At 35.4% G+C, this 19,712-nt stretch overlaps 1 protein-coding gene across 1 annotated transcript in view; it reads left to right on the forward strand.

Moving 5' to 3' along the window:
- Hgf (hepatocyte growth factor) overlaps window positions 1-19,712 on the forward strand; it is a 65,588-nt gene that overhangs the window by 33,762 nt on the left and 12,114 nt on the right. Inside the window, 4 exon segments of the mRNA XM_028861998.2 lie at window positions 3,476-3,650; window positions 7,915-8,042; window positions 12,052-12,154; window positions 14,402-14,535. Coding sequence (XP_028717831.1) covers window positions 3,476-3,650; window positions 7,915-8,042; window positions 12,052-12,154; window positions 14,402-14,535 — 540 coding nt within the window.

The following is a 19,712-nucleotide window of genomic DNA, read 5'->3' on the forward strand; positions in this document are numbered from 1 at the left end:
AGAATTTATACTTTTAAGGTTTTCCAAAATTAAAAATTGGGCCCACTCATTGAAATTATTTATCTTCTATTGGTATTTTAAGTTTATTTACTCCTCGAGTTTTTCTGATAATTCTGTTACTGCTCACAACCACTCATTGTTTCTGTCAGATATTGATTTCCTAATAAGTTACAGTCATCTTTACTTATCTTAGTAATCTTCTCACTAAACGCATGTCAACTTGTCTTTGAATTGAATACTCTGTATAGCCTTTCAGATATTAACTCTCATAGGTTTCATTCAATATTTAAGGTCATACTGAGTTGAGTTGAGGCAGAATGCCCTGCTTTCCAGATATCCCTCTGGCATTGTTTTTTCTATTTAAAAGAAGCTTCACACAGTAGACAGGGAAATCTTCAGAACCTGTTTATATATAAAAACATTCCATCAGGGAATGACCAAATTCCCAGTATGTCTGACTATTTTATCTTTTCATTTCTCCATCCTTGGTTAGTGTCTGTCAGGTCAGAGCATGTTCATTTCTTTGGAATGAAATCTGAACCAATTTCTCAGGGAAATTATTGCCCATATCTATTCTATGTGGCTCTGCCTGAGGTCCAGGGAGACCAAGCTGTGGTTCCCAGGAGCACAGGAGCAGTATACCAGGGACAGTGCTGGGGAAGAACAGGTCACCAGTAAACACAAAAGAAAATACAAGTAAGGAGACCAGTAAAGAAATAGAGTGATCAAGACAGGTGATACAATTCCGAAAAGACTAAAGAAGGATGCTTTTTTTTTTTTTAAACTGGCACCTCCAACTGTGAACTCCATTCTATTTTCAGGATTCAAGTGCTTATTGTTTTCAACAGTTTGGTGTGTAAGAATTTGTGCTTAAAGAGCCAAGCATCTTAGTCTCTCTTATGTTTCTATAACAGAGAGGATCACTCAGCTTAGGATTCTGGTGGCTGCAAGTTCAAGGATAAATCACAGCATGTGGTGAGGCATTGATGTTGCATTGCACATCTTGGAAGGCATAAAAGCAAGTAGATATATGAGAAGAACAAATGCAAAGAGGCAAAGGTTGTCCACCTTCAGTAGAATGAACCCAGTCTTTTAAGGAAGTGTGAATGTCTCTTAAGTACTTGATCATTTGTGATCATCATCATCTGTTTTGTTTTTTCCCTGAGACAGAGTTTCTCTGTGTAGCCTTGCCTGTTCTGGAACTCCTTCTGTAGACTAGGTTGGCCTCAAACTCACAAAGATCTGCCTGCCTCTGCCTCCCGAGTGCTGGGATTAAAGGTGTGCACCACCACTGCCTGGCTTGACTTGATCACTCTTAAAGTCCCCAGCTCCTAGCACCAATACAATCAATGGCCACCAGATTTTATCAACAATCCAGAGGAAGTGGCCATAATCAAACCATAGCAATGGAGGAACACATCTACTCTTCAAGACATGTTTTTGTCCTTTGTCATATCATAGTATTATAGTGAGGTGTACAATGTATTAGTACAGGGCTGCTTATCTTAGATTTATTATCATTCAAAAACACCCCATATAAATATATTCTCCTCCAATCACTTGGTCCTAAACTATCTGACTTAAACGTATTAACTTTGATAAAATATAGTTATCAAGGACTATGAAATCCATCTTATTTCAAATAATATTAAAAGACTTAATTTTAAAATAAGTCTTTGGTCTTCAGTACAAACTTCTATCTAAGTCATTTAATAGAACAATAATTTTTATTACTTATGAAACTATTATCTATCAATCTATATATCATCTACCTACATATCTATTATTAATATCACTGCTATTTTATATATTGCTCTCAATATATAATAGCAATATAGAGTTCAACCTCCAAACATTTTAATCTTCATTTCAATTTCTTTGTAAATTAAAACATTTCCAAGCTACAGTTTTGTTTTCTAAAGAAGATTCATGAAATATTAAGTATTTTAAATGAATTAGAGCAAAGTTATTATTTTAGTAAGTTTTCAGGGAAATTGGAGAAAAGCTGTTGTTTCAGTTTCTTTTCCTGTTACTGTGAGAGAATACCCTGACAAAGCAACATAATGGAGAAAGGGATTATTCTGGCTCCCAGATTACAGTACCCTCCACATGGTGGGAATGTTAAGGTGGCAAAGCCTGAGGGCTGGTCCATGTCCTATCTGCAGTTGGAAATCAGGAAGCATCCGTGAGCGCTGCTCTACTCCCTTCTCTGCCATCCAGGATCCCAGCCATGGAACTGGGGTACTCATACAGTGTGGGCCTTCCCACCTCGATTAAAGTAATCAAGGTCACAGGCACACTCTGAAGCCCACTTCCACAAATCTACATTTGGTTAAGTAGAAGTGGTCTTTTGTGTAACTTCATTTTCATTGTTTTGCTTGTATTTACAAAGCTTTGTAGAACAGCACGAAACTTACGTAAACATAGCTCAAGGAACTTAATGAAACATCAATCTACATACAAAAGTTAGAAAAAATAAACTTAGAAGAAAACTGTTTTAAATAATCTTATAATGCTTCTTATAGAAAGCATGTATGGATCATTCTGTATTTGTAAAGCAGACCCATCTAGTTCTAGAATGTAATGCCATGGAGAAATTTACTTAAGTCTGAAACAATCTGAGGTTGTTCAAAACTTGGCTTTTATCCAGAGATTGTTGCATGATAATTTGTCATAATGATAGCTGGGGAGTTTGTTTCTGACTTAATAAAACCAAGTGAAGCTTTATGCATTTTACTTTGGAGTTTGTTCTGAGGAAGGCTGCTAGCATGGTCCAGGCTGGTGTCAAATCTCAGTCTTCCCCCTCAGCCATCTGAGTACCCAGATCCTTGTGTCCATCCTCACACTCATCTCCTAAAATGTCTTCAGTTATACTTGGTTGAGAGTACATTCAACATGAAAAGACTGACTCTTGTTTATGACAAAATTAATTTAATGATTCTTTTTACATATTAAAGGAACAGTATGTATATTTGATGATGTGTGATAGTTGGAAAAGGAAATAGGAACAACCATATTTTTAAATCCCCAAAATTCAGTTGAAAAGACAATAATGTATTAATCTACAAAACATTTACCATATAAAAGAAATTTGGTGATGATGAAATTGTTGAATTTGTATTTTTGTATGTATGAGTTTGAAGATCTTGACTTTAGGAATGACTCTGCAGTCATTTCAGAAAGAACTGATTTCAGCATGTACATTATAGGGATATATGGAAGTAAATATCTTTACAAAACTCTTCATGAAAAATTTAATTTAGGGTTGAAATGAAAGAAAAATTGGAATGGAGATAGTGATATGCCAAGTTGAATTTCTGACTCTTTTTAATTTTCACTTAAGCTTTAGAAATGATAAGAAAAAATCCCTGGTACCACAAGTGCAATGGGCATTGAATGGGTGCTGGTGAAAGATGATGATGATGATGATGAAAGAAAGGTTTCCTTTAAGCTCCTCTTTTTTGTCCACCAATAGCTCCCAGTGCTGTGAATGACACTGATTTCCCTGTGGAAACAACTGAATGCATTCAAGGCCAAGGAGAAGGTTACAGGGGAACCAGCAGCACCATTTGGAATGGAATTCCCTGCCAGCGCTGGGATTCTCAGTACCCTCACCAGCATGATGTAACCCCTGAGAACTTCAAGTGCAAGTGAGTCCATTTTGGAAATGTTGGAAACTTCAGTGGATCCAAGGGAAATGGGGCAGACTGGTCTTTGCTCACTTCTGTATTAGTAACCCTCAAATTTTAGTGACCTAGGTATACTTAAGAGAAAAATGGGGATACTCTTCTTTTCAGGCCTCATATAAGCAATTGTAAAAAGCATTCTAGGCAATACTGATCTAGAGGACCAACAAACTGTGTTTTATAAAACACATCTCTAGTTTTTTCCTCATTGCAATTTTGCTTGTAAATATTTCTTTAAGAAATCTCTTTAATAAATTAACTTTTCATGATGACTGTCTTGCTTTAGACTAGACCCTTTTCAAATAAATTTTCTTATTTGTCCAAAGGCAAGGAGTACATTTTCTTTCTTTTACAGAAAGAAAGTGAGGCACACTTTGATTTCCATCAATGCTTCAAAGTGCTATGTTTTCAGCCTTAAAAGTCTGAGATCAAAATTATTTTCAGTAGTGTAAACATTTTCAATTATTTCTGGATCTGTGAAAATAGTGGGAATCAAAAATATGTAAATCAGCCCAAAGAAACTGGCCTCCAGTATTAATTGCATCATGGATATGAATGCACACACATGGATATGAATCCATAGCTCCGTGTCCATCATTTGTCTTGTTGGATAGCTGCAGCCACACTGCTTTGTATTTTTAAATTCTCCACCTTGTTAGAAGGAACATGAAATAGTTGCCTTTGAAATTTATAATACACAAGCAATGCATGGTGGCTTTGCTAGAATAGCACCTATAAATAACGTATAATGGCTTTATGTAATTGGCTTTTAATAAGACAACCTGACAGAGCAGGGTAGAAAACTCCACATTCTAATGGCCCAACTGGAAAGGAAGTTTGTGTCTGTGTGTGTGCACATGCATGTGCGTGGTAGTTAACACACTAGTCTGTGTTCTGATTTTGTCTTTATTATTTTATAAGGACATAATTTATGCTTGTCATTCTGGTTTACATTCTCATATCCTTCCTAGAACTCCATCCTCTGTTCCTCAACCAGTATCTCACACCTCAGTGAGAAACACCAAACAACAACAAGAAAGATTAGTGAAGGGAACAAAGGAGACCATTGTAGCTAGAGTTTTCCTGGCTTGCCCACAGTCAGGACAAATCTTTGTCACCTGCCGGTCCCACAGTCGCTCAGACCCAACCAAGTAAACACAGAGACTTATATTGCTTGCAAACTATATGGCCATGGCAGGCTTCTTGCTAACTGTTCTTATAGCTTAAATTAATCCATTTCCACAAATCTATACCTTGCCATGTGGCTCATGGCTTACCGGCATCTTCACATGTTGCTTGTCATGGCAACGGCTGACAGTGACGCCTTCCACCTTCCTGTTCTTTCTTTTCTCCTTTCTGTTAGTCCCGCCTATACTTCCTGCCTAGCCACTGACCAATCAGTGTTTTATTTATTGACCAATCAGAGCAATTTGACATACAGACCATCCCACAGCAGATCATGCTGGTGTCAGTCCCACTGTGCTACCTCTTAGTTATTGCCAACATTCAAATAAGAAATTGTGTTAATCAACAGACATGCTAACACAGGAGGGGGAAAGTCCCATGTGGCCCCTTCATAGACAGAAAAACTATAGTCAATGACCACTGAGAGGGATATTAGCCTTACTCATGGATGGGTCCCCAACCCCTGACTGCTTACCCAGTACAGAATGGTCAGCTTGGAAACCATGTGCACACAAACAACAGAAATGGGCCAAGCAGCTTACATTTATCTTTACCTCTATATAAAACAGTAATAATCAAAGAGAGGATGCAAGAGTGGATGGAGGGAGGAAAGGGAAGAAAAGAAGTGATATAATTATATTTTAATTTAAAATGTCAGAATAAGTACACACATAGTATAAATTGAAAATAATGCTAGCTATGAAGCACATAAAAATACCAGGGTAACATTTAACTTAGAAGAGGATTGTTATAGAAATTTGGTTTATAAACTGCTTACTTGAAACTGAATCATCAGGAGTTAAATTCTGTATCTTATTGAAATTGAAATTTTCCTTTCTTAGTTAACTTATTTGACTAAAGTAACTTGGCATAAATTCCTCTCCAAAGTCTGGGATGTTATAATGCTACTAGAATGTGACACAATATTTTGCTCATGATAATAGTTTTCTGTTTCCCTTTTCAAACTATCAGAAATGGGAATATTGGTTTCGTCACTGCTTCTATTAAACAGAGTTTGTCCCATACATACAATACTGTAACTGAGCGATGCTGTTTATGATGAATATACATGAATTATCTAGTAACTAATTCACTTCAGGAATTATAAATAACTCTTTGACTAAATATATCAAAACATAGAGACAATTTGGGAAAATCTCCACATTTGTTTGGGTCTATTCCAGGCTAAGCTGGCAATTTTATGGGTTGATTCTAAAACTAGGCTCATGAAGATCTTTGCAGTTTTAGATTCACTGAAATATCTTGCTTTGAATTGAAAGTTCATAATAATATAACTGAGCAGTTATGTATTTAGTATTGTAAGTTTATGTGAATTCAATGCAAAATATTATATATATATATATATACACATATATATATATACTTTATATAGACAGAAAGTTTAAAATGTAATTTTATAATATTGTAAAGGAAATAAAAATTTTATTCATGTTTTCCAGTGACAAATTTGATCATTGTAGGGGGTCGGATATTGGCTGAACCCTTCCCATGTTATGACTATCCATTGGTCATGTTGTCTCTGACAGTTTATTGGGTTTGTGTCAACAAGGAAACAGCCCACAGAATCAACTAACCAGGGCTCACAGGGGCTCACAGAGACTGAACCAACAATCAGCGAACCTATATGGGTCTGACTTAGGACCTCTGCATATGTGTTATGGCTGTGTAGCTAACAGTGGGAGTAGGGGCTGTCTCTGACTCTTTTGCCTGCTTTTGAGACCTCTTTTCCAACCTACTGGGTTGCCTCATCCATCCCTAAAATGAGGGGATGTGCCTACTCTTATTGCAACTTGCTATATTGTGTAAGGTTGATATTCCAGGGAGGGCTGCCCTTTTCCGAAGGGAAAGGAGGAGGAATGATTTTGGGGGAGAGGGGAGGTAGGAGGAGAGGAGTGGGGGTAAACTGTGGTCTGCTAATATATGAGAGAAAAATAAATAAAACAAAAAATAGGGTGGGGGAAGGGAGAAATGGTGTAATTATATTTTTATTAAATTTAAAATATTTAATAAGAAAGGAGTTTCTGTCAAGATCTAGTTTGACAAGCTAGATATACTTGTTAATTTTCTGGCTAAGTGCAAGCTTATGCCTCACAACTTTGTTTCTTTTGTTCCATTTGGATATTAATGAAATTGGAAAGCTCTTAATTATGCTGATATAATCACTATTCTTTTCAGAAGATTGTGCACACATTTTTTCACGTTTTATTTAATATAAACCTTATCGTAAGAAATAAAGACAGGGATGATGACAGAGCTTAGTGGTAGAATGTAGAGTAACTGCAAAGCGCCTCCACCACCACAGTCAACAGATAAATACAGATAAAAACAGTAAAATAGTTTTAAATATAAAGAACTTTAATAGACACCTTAGACTAGGGAACTCTACATTTCTAATTAAAACACTGATGAATGATATACATGACATTGACAACTTTCTCCACTCTTAGGCATGTGTATTGTACTTGAGTCTTAATTGTTTAGCAACATTTATAAATTACTTCTCTAAACTGAGAAAAACTTTTTGATTAGAGGAAATCTGTGCACCAAACACATATATCAAATAAATATATAAATCAAGGAAGAAAGAGACCTTTTGTTTCTATTGCATCTTTGGACTGTTTCAAATTCCATTTTAAATAAAAGAAGTAGCTATTAGTAAGTTTTCTTCTACAAAGAGAATTATGAGTTTCCCCATTGTTTATATATATATGTTTATAATAATATGTTTATATTATATGTTTAATATATAATTTATATAGAATCTATATAGTGGGAGTCAAACGCTGCTACTCAGTGGGGAGAACTGAGGGCTGCTGCCTCCCCAGTCCCTCAGGCAGCAACATGCCTGGAGAACTCTGAAGACAGTGTTTATTTTACAACCCTGGTGAGTGTGTGTGCTGTGTACAGAGTTCCCAGTTATTATCACTGCTCTAATCCAAACCATGCAGACATCTGGGACACTAAGAATGCAGTGGTGATAACTTCGCTAGGCGGTTTACCTTAACATGCTTCCTCTCAATAGGGACCTTAGAGAAAATTATTGCCGCAATCCAGATGGGGCTGAATCACCATGGTGTTTTACCACTGATCCAAACATCCGAGTTGGCTACTGCTCGCAAATTCCCAAGTGTGACGTGTCAAGTGGACAAGGTAATAGCTGACATTTTGTAGCAGGGGTGTGATTAAATCCAGGGGAAATGCCTAGAATGGGGACACATTCTGTTTCTTGTTGAACTGTTCTTGAGGCTCACAAGGAAGATCACTGAGCAAGAATGGTATATTTTATATATTCATTTCCTTATTAATTCCTTCAATATTGTTTACTCGTTTATTTAGTTAGCCATTATTTAAGGGAGGGTGTGGTTCTAGTTACTGGCTATATAAAACCAGTACCAGTACATAAAACAAAATATCTGGCTCCAGAGAACTATTCTCTAGTAGGTAGGAAACATGTAAAGTGAAAGTACTAGTGGGTTATTATGTAAATGAGGCTAGACACCAGAGAGAAAAGAGCTGCAAGTGAGAAGTGAGACCTTTTGATCTTTTATGTTTCCAAGGTTAGGGTGTATCTTCTGTGTTAAGCATAGGGGGGTTAAAGGAGAGTCTGGAGGACAGCGAGCTACACCCTCCACTCACACATGAAAAGAACATCCTAGGAAACTGGAAATGCAAGTAGTTCAAGAGGAGAGGAAAGAGTACTTTAAAAGTTTAATAGGAAATTAATCCTGTCACTCCGGCTGTCGCCAATGAGCAAGATGGACCAGTCAATGAAGTTACAAGGACACTGGAGTTAGAGTGCAATGGCCTTGCAGGAGCTCTCAGCACTGAGAAAGGAGCTGAGAAGTTTGTGATTTGATTGGAGCCTCAGCTGAACCACACTGGATGGCTTATGGAAATAGAATTCCCTGGGCAGATTCCAGATAGGATGGCCAATGTAGCGGTGCCTCAGCAAGTCCTACAAAGGAAAGTGCATGGGACCTGGGTCTTAGTGAAGATGACTTTTACTGCAGGGGCTAAGGAAGACATCATTGACTTGGAAATGTAGGTACCTTAAGAGAGCTGATTCAGGAAGTAGTTAGACTGAAGTTCATTCTGTGAAATAGTTGGTCAGTGGTGAACAATGATGTTGTACTCTAGACATGGGTTGGTGTACAATAAATTGAGAATCATCCTCTTAATGATTATGTTCCAGTTCACATAAACTTAAAACTCATGGCCATTGTGATGAAAGGTACAAGCCCACCTGAAACTCCATTTCTCAGGCTCATTGCCCCTGTATATTTCTGTTCTTTAACATTTAATCCTGTGTCACTGTTCAGCAGCAGCTCTGAAAACAGAGTTGGTAGGCAGAGGGACAGAAGGGCTCCTTTCAGTCCATTTCACTATTTGCCGGACTTAAAGGTCAACTGGAAATAAAGTCAAAACTAATAATTAAGGACCATTTGTTAGCAGCTGAGTCTTCTGCATCCCTGTCTCCTTCATTAAGACAGTTGCTGAAATTGTGGTAGGAGAAGATGGACACAGCTCAGTTGAGGGCTTCTGGCATGCATTGAAATGTTTTCACACACACAGGACCACCTACAATAAAATCAGGGAAGAGAATATGGGAATACTTTATTTGGTGATTAAATAGATAATACCACTTATCTAATGAATATATTTAATCAAAGACCAAAAGTTTGCTTTAATGAGTAAAGTAATTTGCTCAAATAATCCAGCTAGTACAAGTGAGATTGAATTAGACTCTCCTAACAACCTTTACATTTCCCATCTTTTCTCTCTTTAATTCTTAAAAAACATATTATTTAACAATATAGTCTACCTGATACATGTAAGAGTCTGCTAGAAAGTCAGAAATATGCTATGAAGAAAGCACAGAGTACTACTCAGGAAATGCTGCCAGCCAATTCAGCATTCAGCTGTGATGTTTAGTGATCATTATACGATTATATGCTACTGCCCATCTGAGGCTATGCCTATCATCTATCTATCTATCTATCTATCTATCTATCTATCTATCTATCTATCATCTATCTATCACCTGGATAATTATCTGTCTCTATCATCTATCTATCTTTTATAACTACCTATTATCTATCATCTATCATCTATTACAAGTCTAAATACTATAAACTTAACATAAATCTATATTATTTACCAATTATATATTATAAATTCCTTTCTCTTTCTCTACATACACACATATGCACACACATGTAAAGCAACCTATATATACATATGCTCATATAGACTGATGTTACTCCTGTTTTTCTGGGTAATAATAAGTACAAATTTTATCTGTAGATTAGTAAATTGGAAAAATTTTCCAATTTAATTATAGTGAAAGTGAAAAATAAAATTATATAATTTCTTTAAAATCTTGTTACAACAGTATTTGCTAGATTATGAAGATACACATTTTATATATTTATTCAACATAAGAAAATATGATATTCTATACTAAAAGTTGAGATGAGAGAAATCAAAAGAAAGAAAATTATCATAGAAAGAGCATGCAAAACTACATCTCAGAAAATATAGAGTAAATGAATAAATTGAAAGGTTTAAAAATGAACAAAATAGACAACAATCAGCTATCCCACTTAGAAAGGAGAAAAAAATGATAATAAAATAACATTTGCCCAAGGAGAGAAGTGGCTACCAGAGCAGGTGATTATGAAGCACATTTTACCTATCTTATTTTATGAACATTCTCTTCCATCATTCCAATGGAGAAAGAAATGTTTTTTCGAGGATTTCTCATCTGAGACAGTTTCACACAATCCTGGGTATATAGAAATATAGAATTGGTATAGAAACCATGCATTTATAGTCAATAAATAATAAAGAAATTCATTTAAATATATTTCTTTGATATATATGTGTTTTGCTACTAACTAAAGATTATATGAAATTTACATACTAATGAGATATGATTGTTTTACAAAAATCCAATCTTAACTAAATATTTGAGACTGCAAAACACAGAATAATGTCAGAGTTTCTTAGAGTTGGTGGATATTTTTATTGTATAATTTCCAATGTTGAGAATACCTTCACATAAATAATTAGCACAAAAAGGCAGAAGTATGTTTAAGACTGTTTCAGAAAATTTTACTAATGCTATCCTAATATTAAGACAAAATTTATTTAACTACTTTATGAATTCAAGTTAGTAACTCAAAGCCCAATTAAAAAAAATATTGTCAAAAACAATGGTGCATTGAAATGTTAAACAGCAGAGGTGAGCCCTGATGAAAATTGATACAGAGGTCATTTACAAGTAGCTATAGGATCATCAAAAGTAATTCTATAAATAATACCTAAGTGGAAGAGGCAGATGGAAAGAAAAATTACTAGAAATAGAAAAATAACCATTCTACTTGCAACACTAACTGACTCACGAAAAACCATCAATGTATGCCTCAGCATTTTGTGAAAATTTGTTGGGAAATAGGATGGTTACTCAGTTTCAGAGTCCGAAAGATTTAGGATCTGCTGTTATTGTTACATGCTAAGATGATGTTGATGCATGTGGTCACTTGGTTAAGTGACCAGATGTATCAACAGTGATGCACCAAATTGATGTCATGTGCCCAGGTTGTCACACTCCGAAGAGGACAAACTATGTCCTATGCAGTAGTCCTGTCAAGCATCTTTAACTTGATCTCATAGATGAGAAAATAATCAGACTGACTGAAACTGAAGAACATTTGTAAAACAAGCTGTCTTGGGTGACTCAGGATGTCAACATCATGAGAAACCCAAATCTAAACACAAGCAACTGACTAGAATAGAATTTTATTACGTTATTTTTGTACATTTTCTGTGCAGTGAAACATTTCAAAAGAAAATTCTGGGAACTACACAGATTACTTTAAAATATTTCATTTCCTTGGTGTTCTAAGGAGCCTCCCCTCTGATTTTTTTTATGTGAGAGGTGTTAATATTTGGGGTGTTCAAAATAATGTAAGCATTTACAATTGGAATAAAAACTGGGCTGAGAATAGAGATATTTTAATCTAATATATACCTCATTAATTTACACAGATGTTAGCTTGTGTTTTCATTATGTTGATTTTGATGGCTTAACATATTTGCAAAGTGTTTATGCTTTACCCTTTACAATAGTGCTGAGTCCTTTGTGTTTTATGCCTAGATTGTTATCGTGGCAATGGGAAAAATTACATGGGCAACTTATCCAAAACAAGGTCTGGACTTACATGCTCAATGTGGGACAAGAATATGGAGGATTTACACCGGTATATAGACTTCTTTCTTCCTACTTATAAAATGTGATGATAGTAGTAATTATGTATATTCAAATAAACACACAGTTATTTCCTTCTATTCTTTAAAAGAGGGAGCCAATAGAAACAATAGATTGATTCTGTCTTTATAACTCATACCATTGTTCCCTGTCTATAGGAAACTTTTAGATATGTAATTTAATTATTACTTATTTGTTGAACACCTAATATTGGATTTGAAATGTAATAGGTACCATAGGGAAGAAGAAAATGTAAATACGTAGTTAAATCCCAAATTTCATGGAGGATCTAGTCACATTGACTAAAGAATTACATAATTCAACAAGAGATTATAGTAGTCAAGTCAAGGGTAATAGTGTTAGTAAAATTAAGATTAATAGTGGTTTGTGAAATAAATAAATGATCTTTTATATGCATATTTATATTAAATATCCACTTGACTACTTAAATTTATGGCAACAGATTTTCTCTAGTAGCAGTAATGTATAAACTTTGAAATCATTACAGAAATACCCTTGTAAATTAAGAAAATATTTATATTTTAAATAATTATGTATATTTATGTTGAATATTTTATTAAAGAAGGTAGCATCCACATGGCACTAGAAATAGTATTAACATTTGTAGAACCATAAATGAAAACTGACACATAGTTGTTGCTTAAAACAGATTGCTAGAAAATGCCCCAGAATATATACAAATTATAAAAGGAAAAGTTAGGTTCTTTAATTAAATGCCTAGGACACAGCTTCTTACATCATTTTTGTGGTATTCTATCATCATACTATTATATGGAAGCTATTTCTATGTGTGTGTCAGAAATCAAGGACTTAGAGAAGTTGAATCACTTTATTCGGGTTGTATTTTAAATGTAAAGCTCTTCTCTTCTAAGTTGGGTGCAACCATGGTTGATATTTTTTAAATGAATTGACTTCACAAGTAAATAGGAATAGGGTATGTAATCGTAGACAGGGTACCATTATGTAATTCAAGTTGCCATTGAACTCATGATCATTTATGACTCAATTTTGAAACTTCTGAGAGTACAGGTGTGCAACAGTATATCTCTTGCTAGCCATTCTTAATTCACTGACATTAGCTTTGTTTTTTGGGGACCAATTACAATTCACTTCAAGACTTTTTTGGAGGAAATTGGTGAATTATTGAGTTGCATAGTAGCATTTTGGCTTAAGAATGAACTACTCAAGGATGAGGTAGACAGCGGTGATAGACTTTGAAAACGGCCTTTGGTTCCAACACAGCTTCTGCTATTCACAAGTCACATGACTTACAATAATCAATTTTCTTTTGATTCTTGGTGTCTCCAAGCATAATAAGTACAGCATTGTCATCAAGACTCCTTTGTACAGTTCACTGAAGAGTGTATAATAACAGCAAAATCAAGTGTATAGGAAGTACATTGTTTTCTGTCTTGATTAGTTTAGAAAGTGAATCTGCATTTGGAAAGATGGTCCAAGTTTCCATGTGCAAGCTCTTTCCAGTTTTATTTTAAGTCATGTTTAATTATATTCATAAATAGTAGCAAATAATAACACAAAACATTTATTTATAGTTTTTAATGACTTGATCAGAAGTCACTGTGTAGAACTTAATTAAATTTCTGAGGCAAATGCAAAGACAGATGTTACAAAAATTGGCATTATCTTACAGAATAACAATTTTTTTTTAAAATTTTGAAGTAAAAGTTCATGCATAAGTTGGGAAAATTTTTACTTAGTTCTCGGCCAGAAAACTCTAATTTACTAGTATTAAACCATGGAAAATTTAGAATAGAATTGACAATTATTAATAAATTTCTCATTTATTGAGACAGTATGTTCCTAGTGATGATTCTTATGCATGTGAAAGATGAAAAAGTATTTTACAGTAGTTGTATTTTCTATATATTTTATAATTTAATCTTCAGTATCTAACTGCTTTGCTTTTAGAGAGTGCTACTCTATTTTTATGCATAAAATTGTTACTTCACATTATAAACATTAAGTATCACGATCATAATCAAGGTCACAAAATGTCTCATAATTTTATATATACTAATTATGGAGTCTTATTCCCTAACCCTTTAAATTGAAAGTGTGCTTCCAAGCTGTGAGAGCAGCAGCCAAAGCTTGTGTTGAATATGTAATGAAAGAGGTGTGTTAAGGTCATATCTTCTTGTAACATTTTGCTTCTCTAGGCTGGAAGAGGCACTTCCTAATATCTAGCTTGTTTTTATAGTCATATTTTCTGGGAGCCAGATGCGAGCAAGTTGAATAAGAATTATTGCCGGAATCCTGATGATGATGCCCATGGACCTTGGTGCTACACGGGGAATCCTCTTATTCCTTGGGATTATTGCCCTATTTCCCGTTGTAAGTACATGTCATGTTCCTTTTCACTTGGAATATTTCAAATGTACTGCATCTCCACTAGAACAACTTCTTAATCAGAGGTTACAATGATGTAGGACTCCGTAATTGATTCCAAAAATGAAGTTCTCCAGAGAGCAATGCACACAGTTCATAGTCTGTCTCTGTCTAGTCTCTTCCCCTCCCCTCCCCTTGCCCTCCCCTTTCCTAATTACCCCTTCTCTTCCCTGACCCCTCTTCTAGAATAGAAGTGATTGTGCTTATTTTACAGTGTTCCCTACCCTGAGAAATTTTCTACTTGGAAGAAAAAAGCAGTAAATTGTCATGGTGTTAGTATGTTTGGGCTTAAAGATTCATCCCAGCACTGACATTACCTAGTCATCCTCTCGCTGCAGCAGAGCTCTTAGTGAACTTTCTAATTCTGCAAAGTCTAGGAGAATACCTGAAATCTTTAGCAAAATGCTACAACGCACAGAGATTCAACTTTACATCTGTAAGTGGAAGATAATATTTAAAAAACTATTAATGTGTGTAGCAGAAATCTTAACAGGTCTTATTAATAAAATCAAACCTGAGGCCAGTTATTGGGGTAAATTCTGGAAGATCAGAGAAGCAGAACAAGCCACAGCCACCTCACCTCGACAATTCCTCAGCTGATCCTGTTTCCTCAGACTGGAAGCCTATGAGTCCTTATCCAAGTGAATCTCAGCTGAACTGCTTCTCGCAAGCCTGAAAGCTTAACCAACTAAAAGCTTCTAGTTTCTGGTCTTCGTGCCTTATATACCTTTCTGCTTTCTGCCCTCACTTCCTGGGATTAAAGGCTCACTTTCTGGGATTAAAGGTGTGTGTCACCATGCCTGGTTGTTTCCCATGTGGCCTTGAACTCACAGAGATCCAGACGGATTTCTGCCTCTGGAATGCTAGGATTAAAGGTGTGAGTGCCACCAATTTCTAGCCTCTGTATCTAGTGGCTGTTCTGTTCTCTGAACCCATATAAATTTATTAGGGTGCACAATATTTTGGGGAGCACAATATGACCACAGATGTCTAATGATAGGTGTAGAGTATCATTTGATATACTTCATAAAATTGTGCCATATATTTCATATTTAATGACATATACCAATAAATAAAAATGCCAGAATTCAGAATAAAATGACAAAATCAGCCTTTTAGAATAAATATAATTAATAAACAAATGAAAGGAATTAAAACCATCGAGACAAAAGGCTGAAATTTCATGAGACACCATCTCTAAATATCAGATGGCACATGATGAAAATGATTGCTGATCCTCAATGTCAGCGAGCATGTGGACGACACCATCGTCCCTGTGCTGCGCTGCCTCGTGTGTGGGAAATGCTGGCGGCAGTCAATTTAGACAAACATAGCAAAGGCAATAATAGTACACATGTGACTGCAGCACCAACACTTCCAGGGAGGCCGTTTTCTACAGTTGTGGGACACTTAGTCCCCTCGCTGCTGTTTACTAGGTGGCCAGAAACAACATCTTCCCCACCAGTCCTGAAAATCAGAAACACTTTCAGACATGTACAGTGTCTCACAACCAAGAAGGAGATCCTCACAAACGAAATACATACATACATACATACATACATACATACGTACATATTCATTGAAACAGAAATATGTTGTACATATTTTATTGAGTGAAAACCTGAGTCAGAAAACAGGAAGTAAGAGAGTATTTTCCTAATCTTTCAACAGCACTGTGTTTATAGCAAGCAGGTCTGCTCAATCACCTTAAAACGTTGCACTTTGAGGGCTGGGGAGGTGGGTTTGTGGTTACAAGCATATACTGCTCTTGGATAGGACCAGCATCACACTGATGGTTCAATACTACCTATAACTCCAACTCCAAGGAGATCTGCCACCTCTCACAGGCACCAGCACGACCTCCCACCCCCAAACATATTCTAAATTAAAAAATAATGAAAAAATCCTTTGTCAAGGTTGTAGTTTTGTAATTTCAGTAAGAACTTTATTTTAAAAATACTTTTCTTGTTAGACAAATCAGAAGTAAGTATTTTAAAAATAGCTGCAAAAATATTCACTTTAAGAATATTCTAACTGGGCGGTGGTGGCACACGCCTTTAATCCCAGCACTTGGGAGACAGAGGCAGGCAGATCTCTGTGAGTTTGAGGCCAGCCTGGAAAGGCACAAAGCTACACAGAGAAACCCTGTCTCTAAAAACAAGACAAAACAAAACAAAACAAAACAAAACAAAACAAAACAAAACAAAACAAAACAAAACAAAACAAAACAAAAGAATATTCCAGGGCAATGGTATGGATAAGCAGATGCTCTTTTTGAGCAAGCTTGTTGACCTGAGTTCAATCCCCAGATCCCCTGGTGAAGGGAGAGAGCTAACCCCTGTGCACTGTCCTCGGTTCCCCTGTGTGCCCACACTCACACACACACGTAACTATGTATACACACATGCACACAAATAACAAAATTAAAAAATCAAACCATTGCATTGAAGAAATAATGTCATTCTGAAAAATGTGAAGCAAATGCATCTATAATTTTTGCAAAAATTAATGTTGAGTTAAAGAAAATTTTTCATCAGCTACCTGGAAATGCAATCTTGTTTCATAAAACAGGGAAATTAGTTATAATAATAAGTTGATTTCTCAGATATTTGTGAAGAAGTTACATTTTTATTTCCTCTGATTATAGTCTTTCAAGTTAATTGATCTTTTAAAAGTATCTTAATTTTTCCTGATTATTGATTTCATATATCCTAAAAAGTTCTTCCGGATAAAATGACGTCCATGTTTCAACACTAAAATAAACGAATCTACTTGACCAGAGACTAGAATACAGAAAAAAGTATTTTTAAATCAACAGAATTGAAAGTGTTAAGTAGTTTGTAGTTCTGGGGGTCAAACCCCAGGCTTACATGCTCCACTACCACATTTCTGCCTCATCCACCCCATCTCTCCTTTTCCTGAGCATTTGTCTTATTTCACTGTATCTTTATGTGACATTCCATGATTAAGAATAATGAGGAATCACATAGTATACAGTCATGGAAGGATAAAGAAAAATTACCTGGTTTTCAAACTAGATCATAGAGATTTCCCTCTAAGTCCAGCTCAACCTTGAACAAATGTATGGATCAGAGGAACTGAGAGTTTGTGGATTGATTTATAAGCTTAAGGTACAGAGCAGGCATGACTTTCAAGTTTTCAAAAACAGGTATTTAACTGACTTCTGCAAACCAAAAACCAGCAAGATGCTGTTGAAAGATGTCAGTGTGTTGCTGGTGTTGTTTTAAATACTCATGCCAATAACTCACTTTTATTTCAGTGTATACTGAACATTAATTTCAATAAATATTTTTACACTGTCATTTTTCCAACTTATATTTATAGCCAGGATTTATTTACATTTTCTCCCTGTTGAAAGGCTAATACAATTTATCTTTAGAAGATTTCAGTTCTTATTATTTATTTAACCTCAGAGACAAATATTCATCATTTTTGCACTCTCACAAAACATGTAAAGATTTGTGTTCTTTAAAATTACTGAATATTATCTACCATGTAGTGTGGTGTGGAGTTTATCAAATGGGCCATGATAAAGAAATGGCTATATGTTTTGTGTATACATATGCACACACACACACACACACACACACACTTAATGCTGCTTAAGTAAATTTTAAGTATTGAGAGTGTAGTAGTTGATTTCAATTCAGATTTTGTAAGTAGAAAAACCAGTTCCATGGCTCTACAATTGTCTAAGTCAAGCTACTTATCCCACTTACAATACACATTCTGTATTTGCCAACATTCTATTATGAAAGTAATACTTTTACTGGGCTGTTGTGAATAGAACCTGTAAGTACAAAAACTGTTTTTATTTATTCATTCTTTTGTAATGTTTATTGAGCTACTATTATATATAAATGCTTATACAACAAGAAGTTATATAAAATTATCAATACATTATTTCTTTTTTTATTAAGAAATTTTCTATTCACTTTACATACCAACCACAGATCCCCCTCTTCTCTCTTCCCACCACCCCAGGCTCCCCCAAAACCCACTCCCCATCCCCACATTTTCCAAATCAAGGTCTCCCATGGGAAGTCAAACCTCACGTACTTTATAGTATGGAGAAAACAAAAATTAAGAAACAGTATAATCATGTTATAAATATATATTCACGTTTATTGTTTGGATGGAGACACAAGATATATTCATACTATTTTGAATTTTAGCTGCAAAATTTAAATATAGGAAATGAGGTTTCTTCGTGTTTTCAGTTAGAGCCCATACACTATAGTTCTGAGGCTGCTGAGAGGTATACATGCACACACACACACACACACACACACACACACACACACACACGCAGACACACTGCGCACATACACACACACACACACACACACACACACACACACACACACACACTTCCAAACCTTTATACTTGATAAAATTGTAAAATGCTTCCCTTCGTATTTAAGTTAAATGTGGAAACAAATTTACACTTCCCATTGGACAGATCTGAGTTGGGGGCAGGTAGAGAAAGGAGAACAAAGGAAGAGATGAGCAGCTAGTGTTCGAGAGTGAGCCAAAAAACCTAGAGGACAGTTTCTCAGTGTCTCCCTTACAGGATGCACCAAAAGAACTGTGTTCAAATAAACCCAGAAATCTACAGTCCCCAGAATCTGGTTGTACAATGGCATTTCTACCTATTTTTAAGTTTGAGACTACTGAAGTAGAGGAATCAGAATAAGTCTTAATTGTTGTTAAGCCATTAATTACTAAAACTTTTGATATAAGATTCCTTTTGATGTTTCAAACTAAATAAAGACACAACCATGAAGTAACCACTTGTGGAACTAATCATATTTAATGTGGAATTTACTATAGAATGCATATCTTAATCTTTGTTGTGACAATATAAAGGATGAATATCAAATTACTCAAACATTTCAAGTAATTAACCTGAATAGAACAGCCAATATCTTTTCTGTGTTAGCGGCTGTTTTAATGCTTGCTTTTATTATGAACTGAAAACCCAGGCCTCAGTGGACTCTGAGGGAACACCCTCCACATACAGTAATAACGAAATTTATGTTTGCATGTATCTTTATCTACCTATAATACCTTGACCTGGAAAGTGAACATAAATAAAAACC

Source organism: Peromyscus leucopus, chromosome 3 (genome assembly GCF_004664715.2).
Source record: "Peromyscus leucopus breed LL Stock chromosome 3, UCI_PerLeu_2.1, whole genome shotgun sequence".
Lineage (NCBI taxonomy): Eukaryota > Metazoa > Chordata > Mammalia > Rodentia > Cricetidae > Peromyscus > Peromyscus leucopus.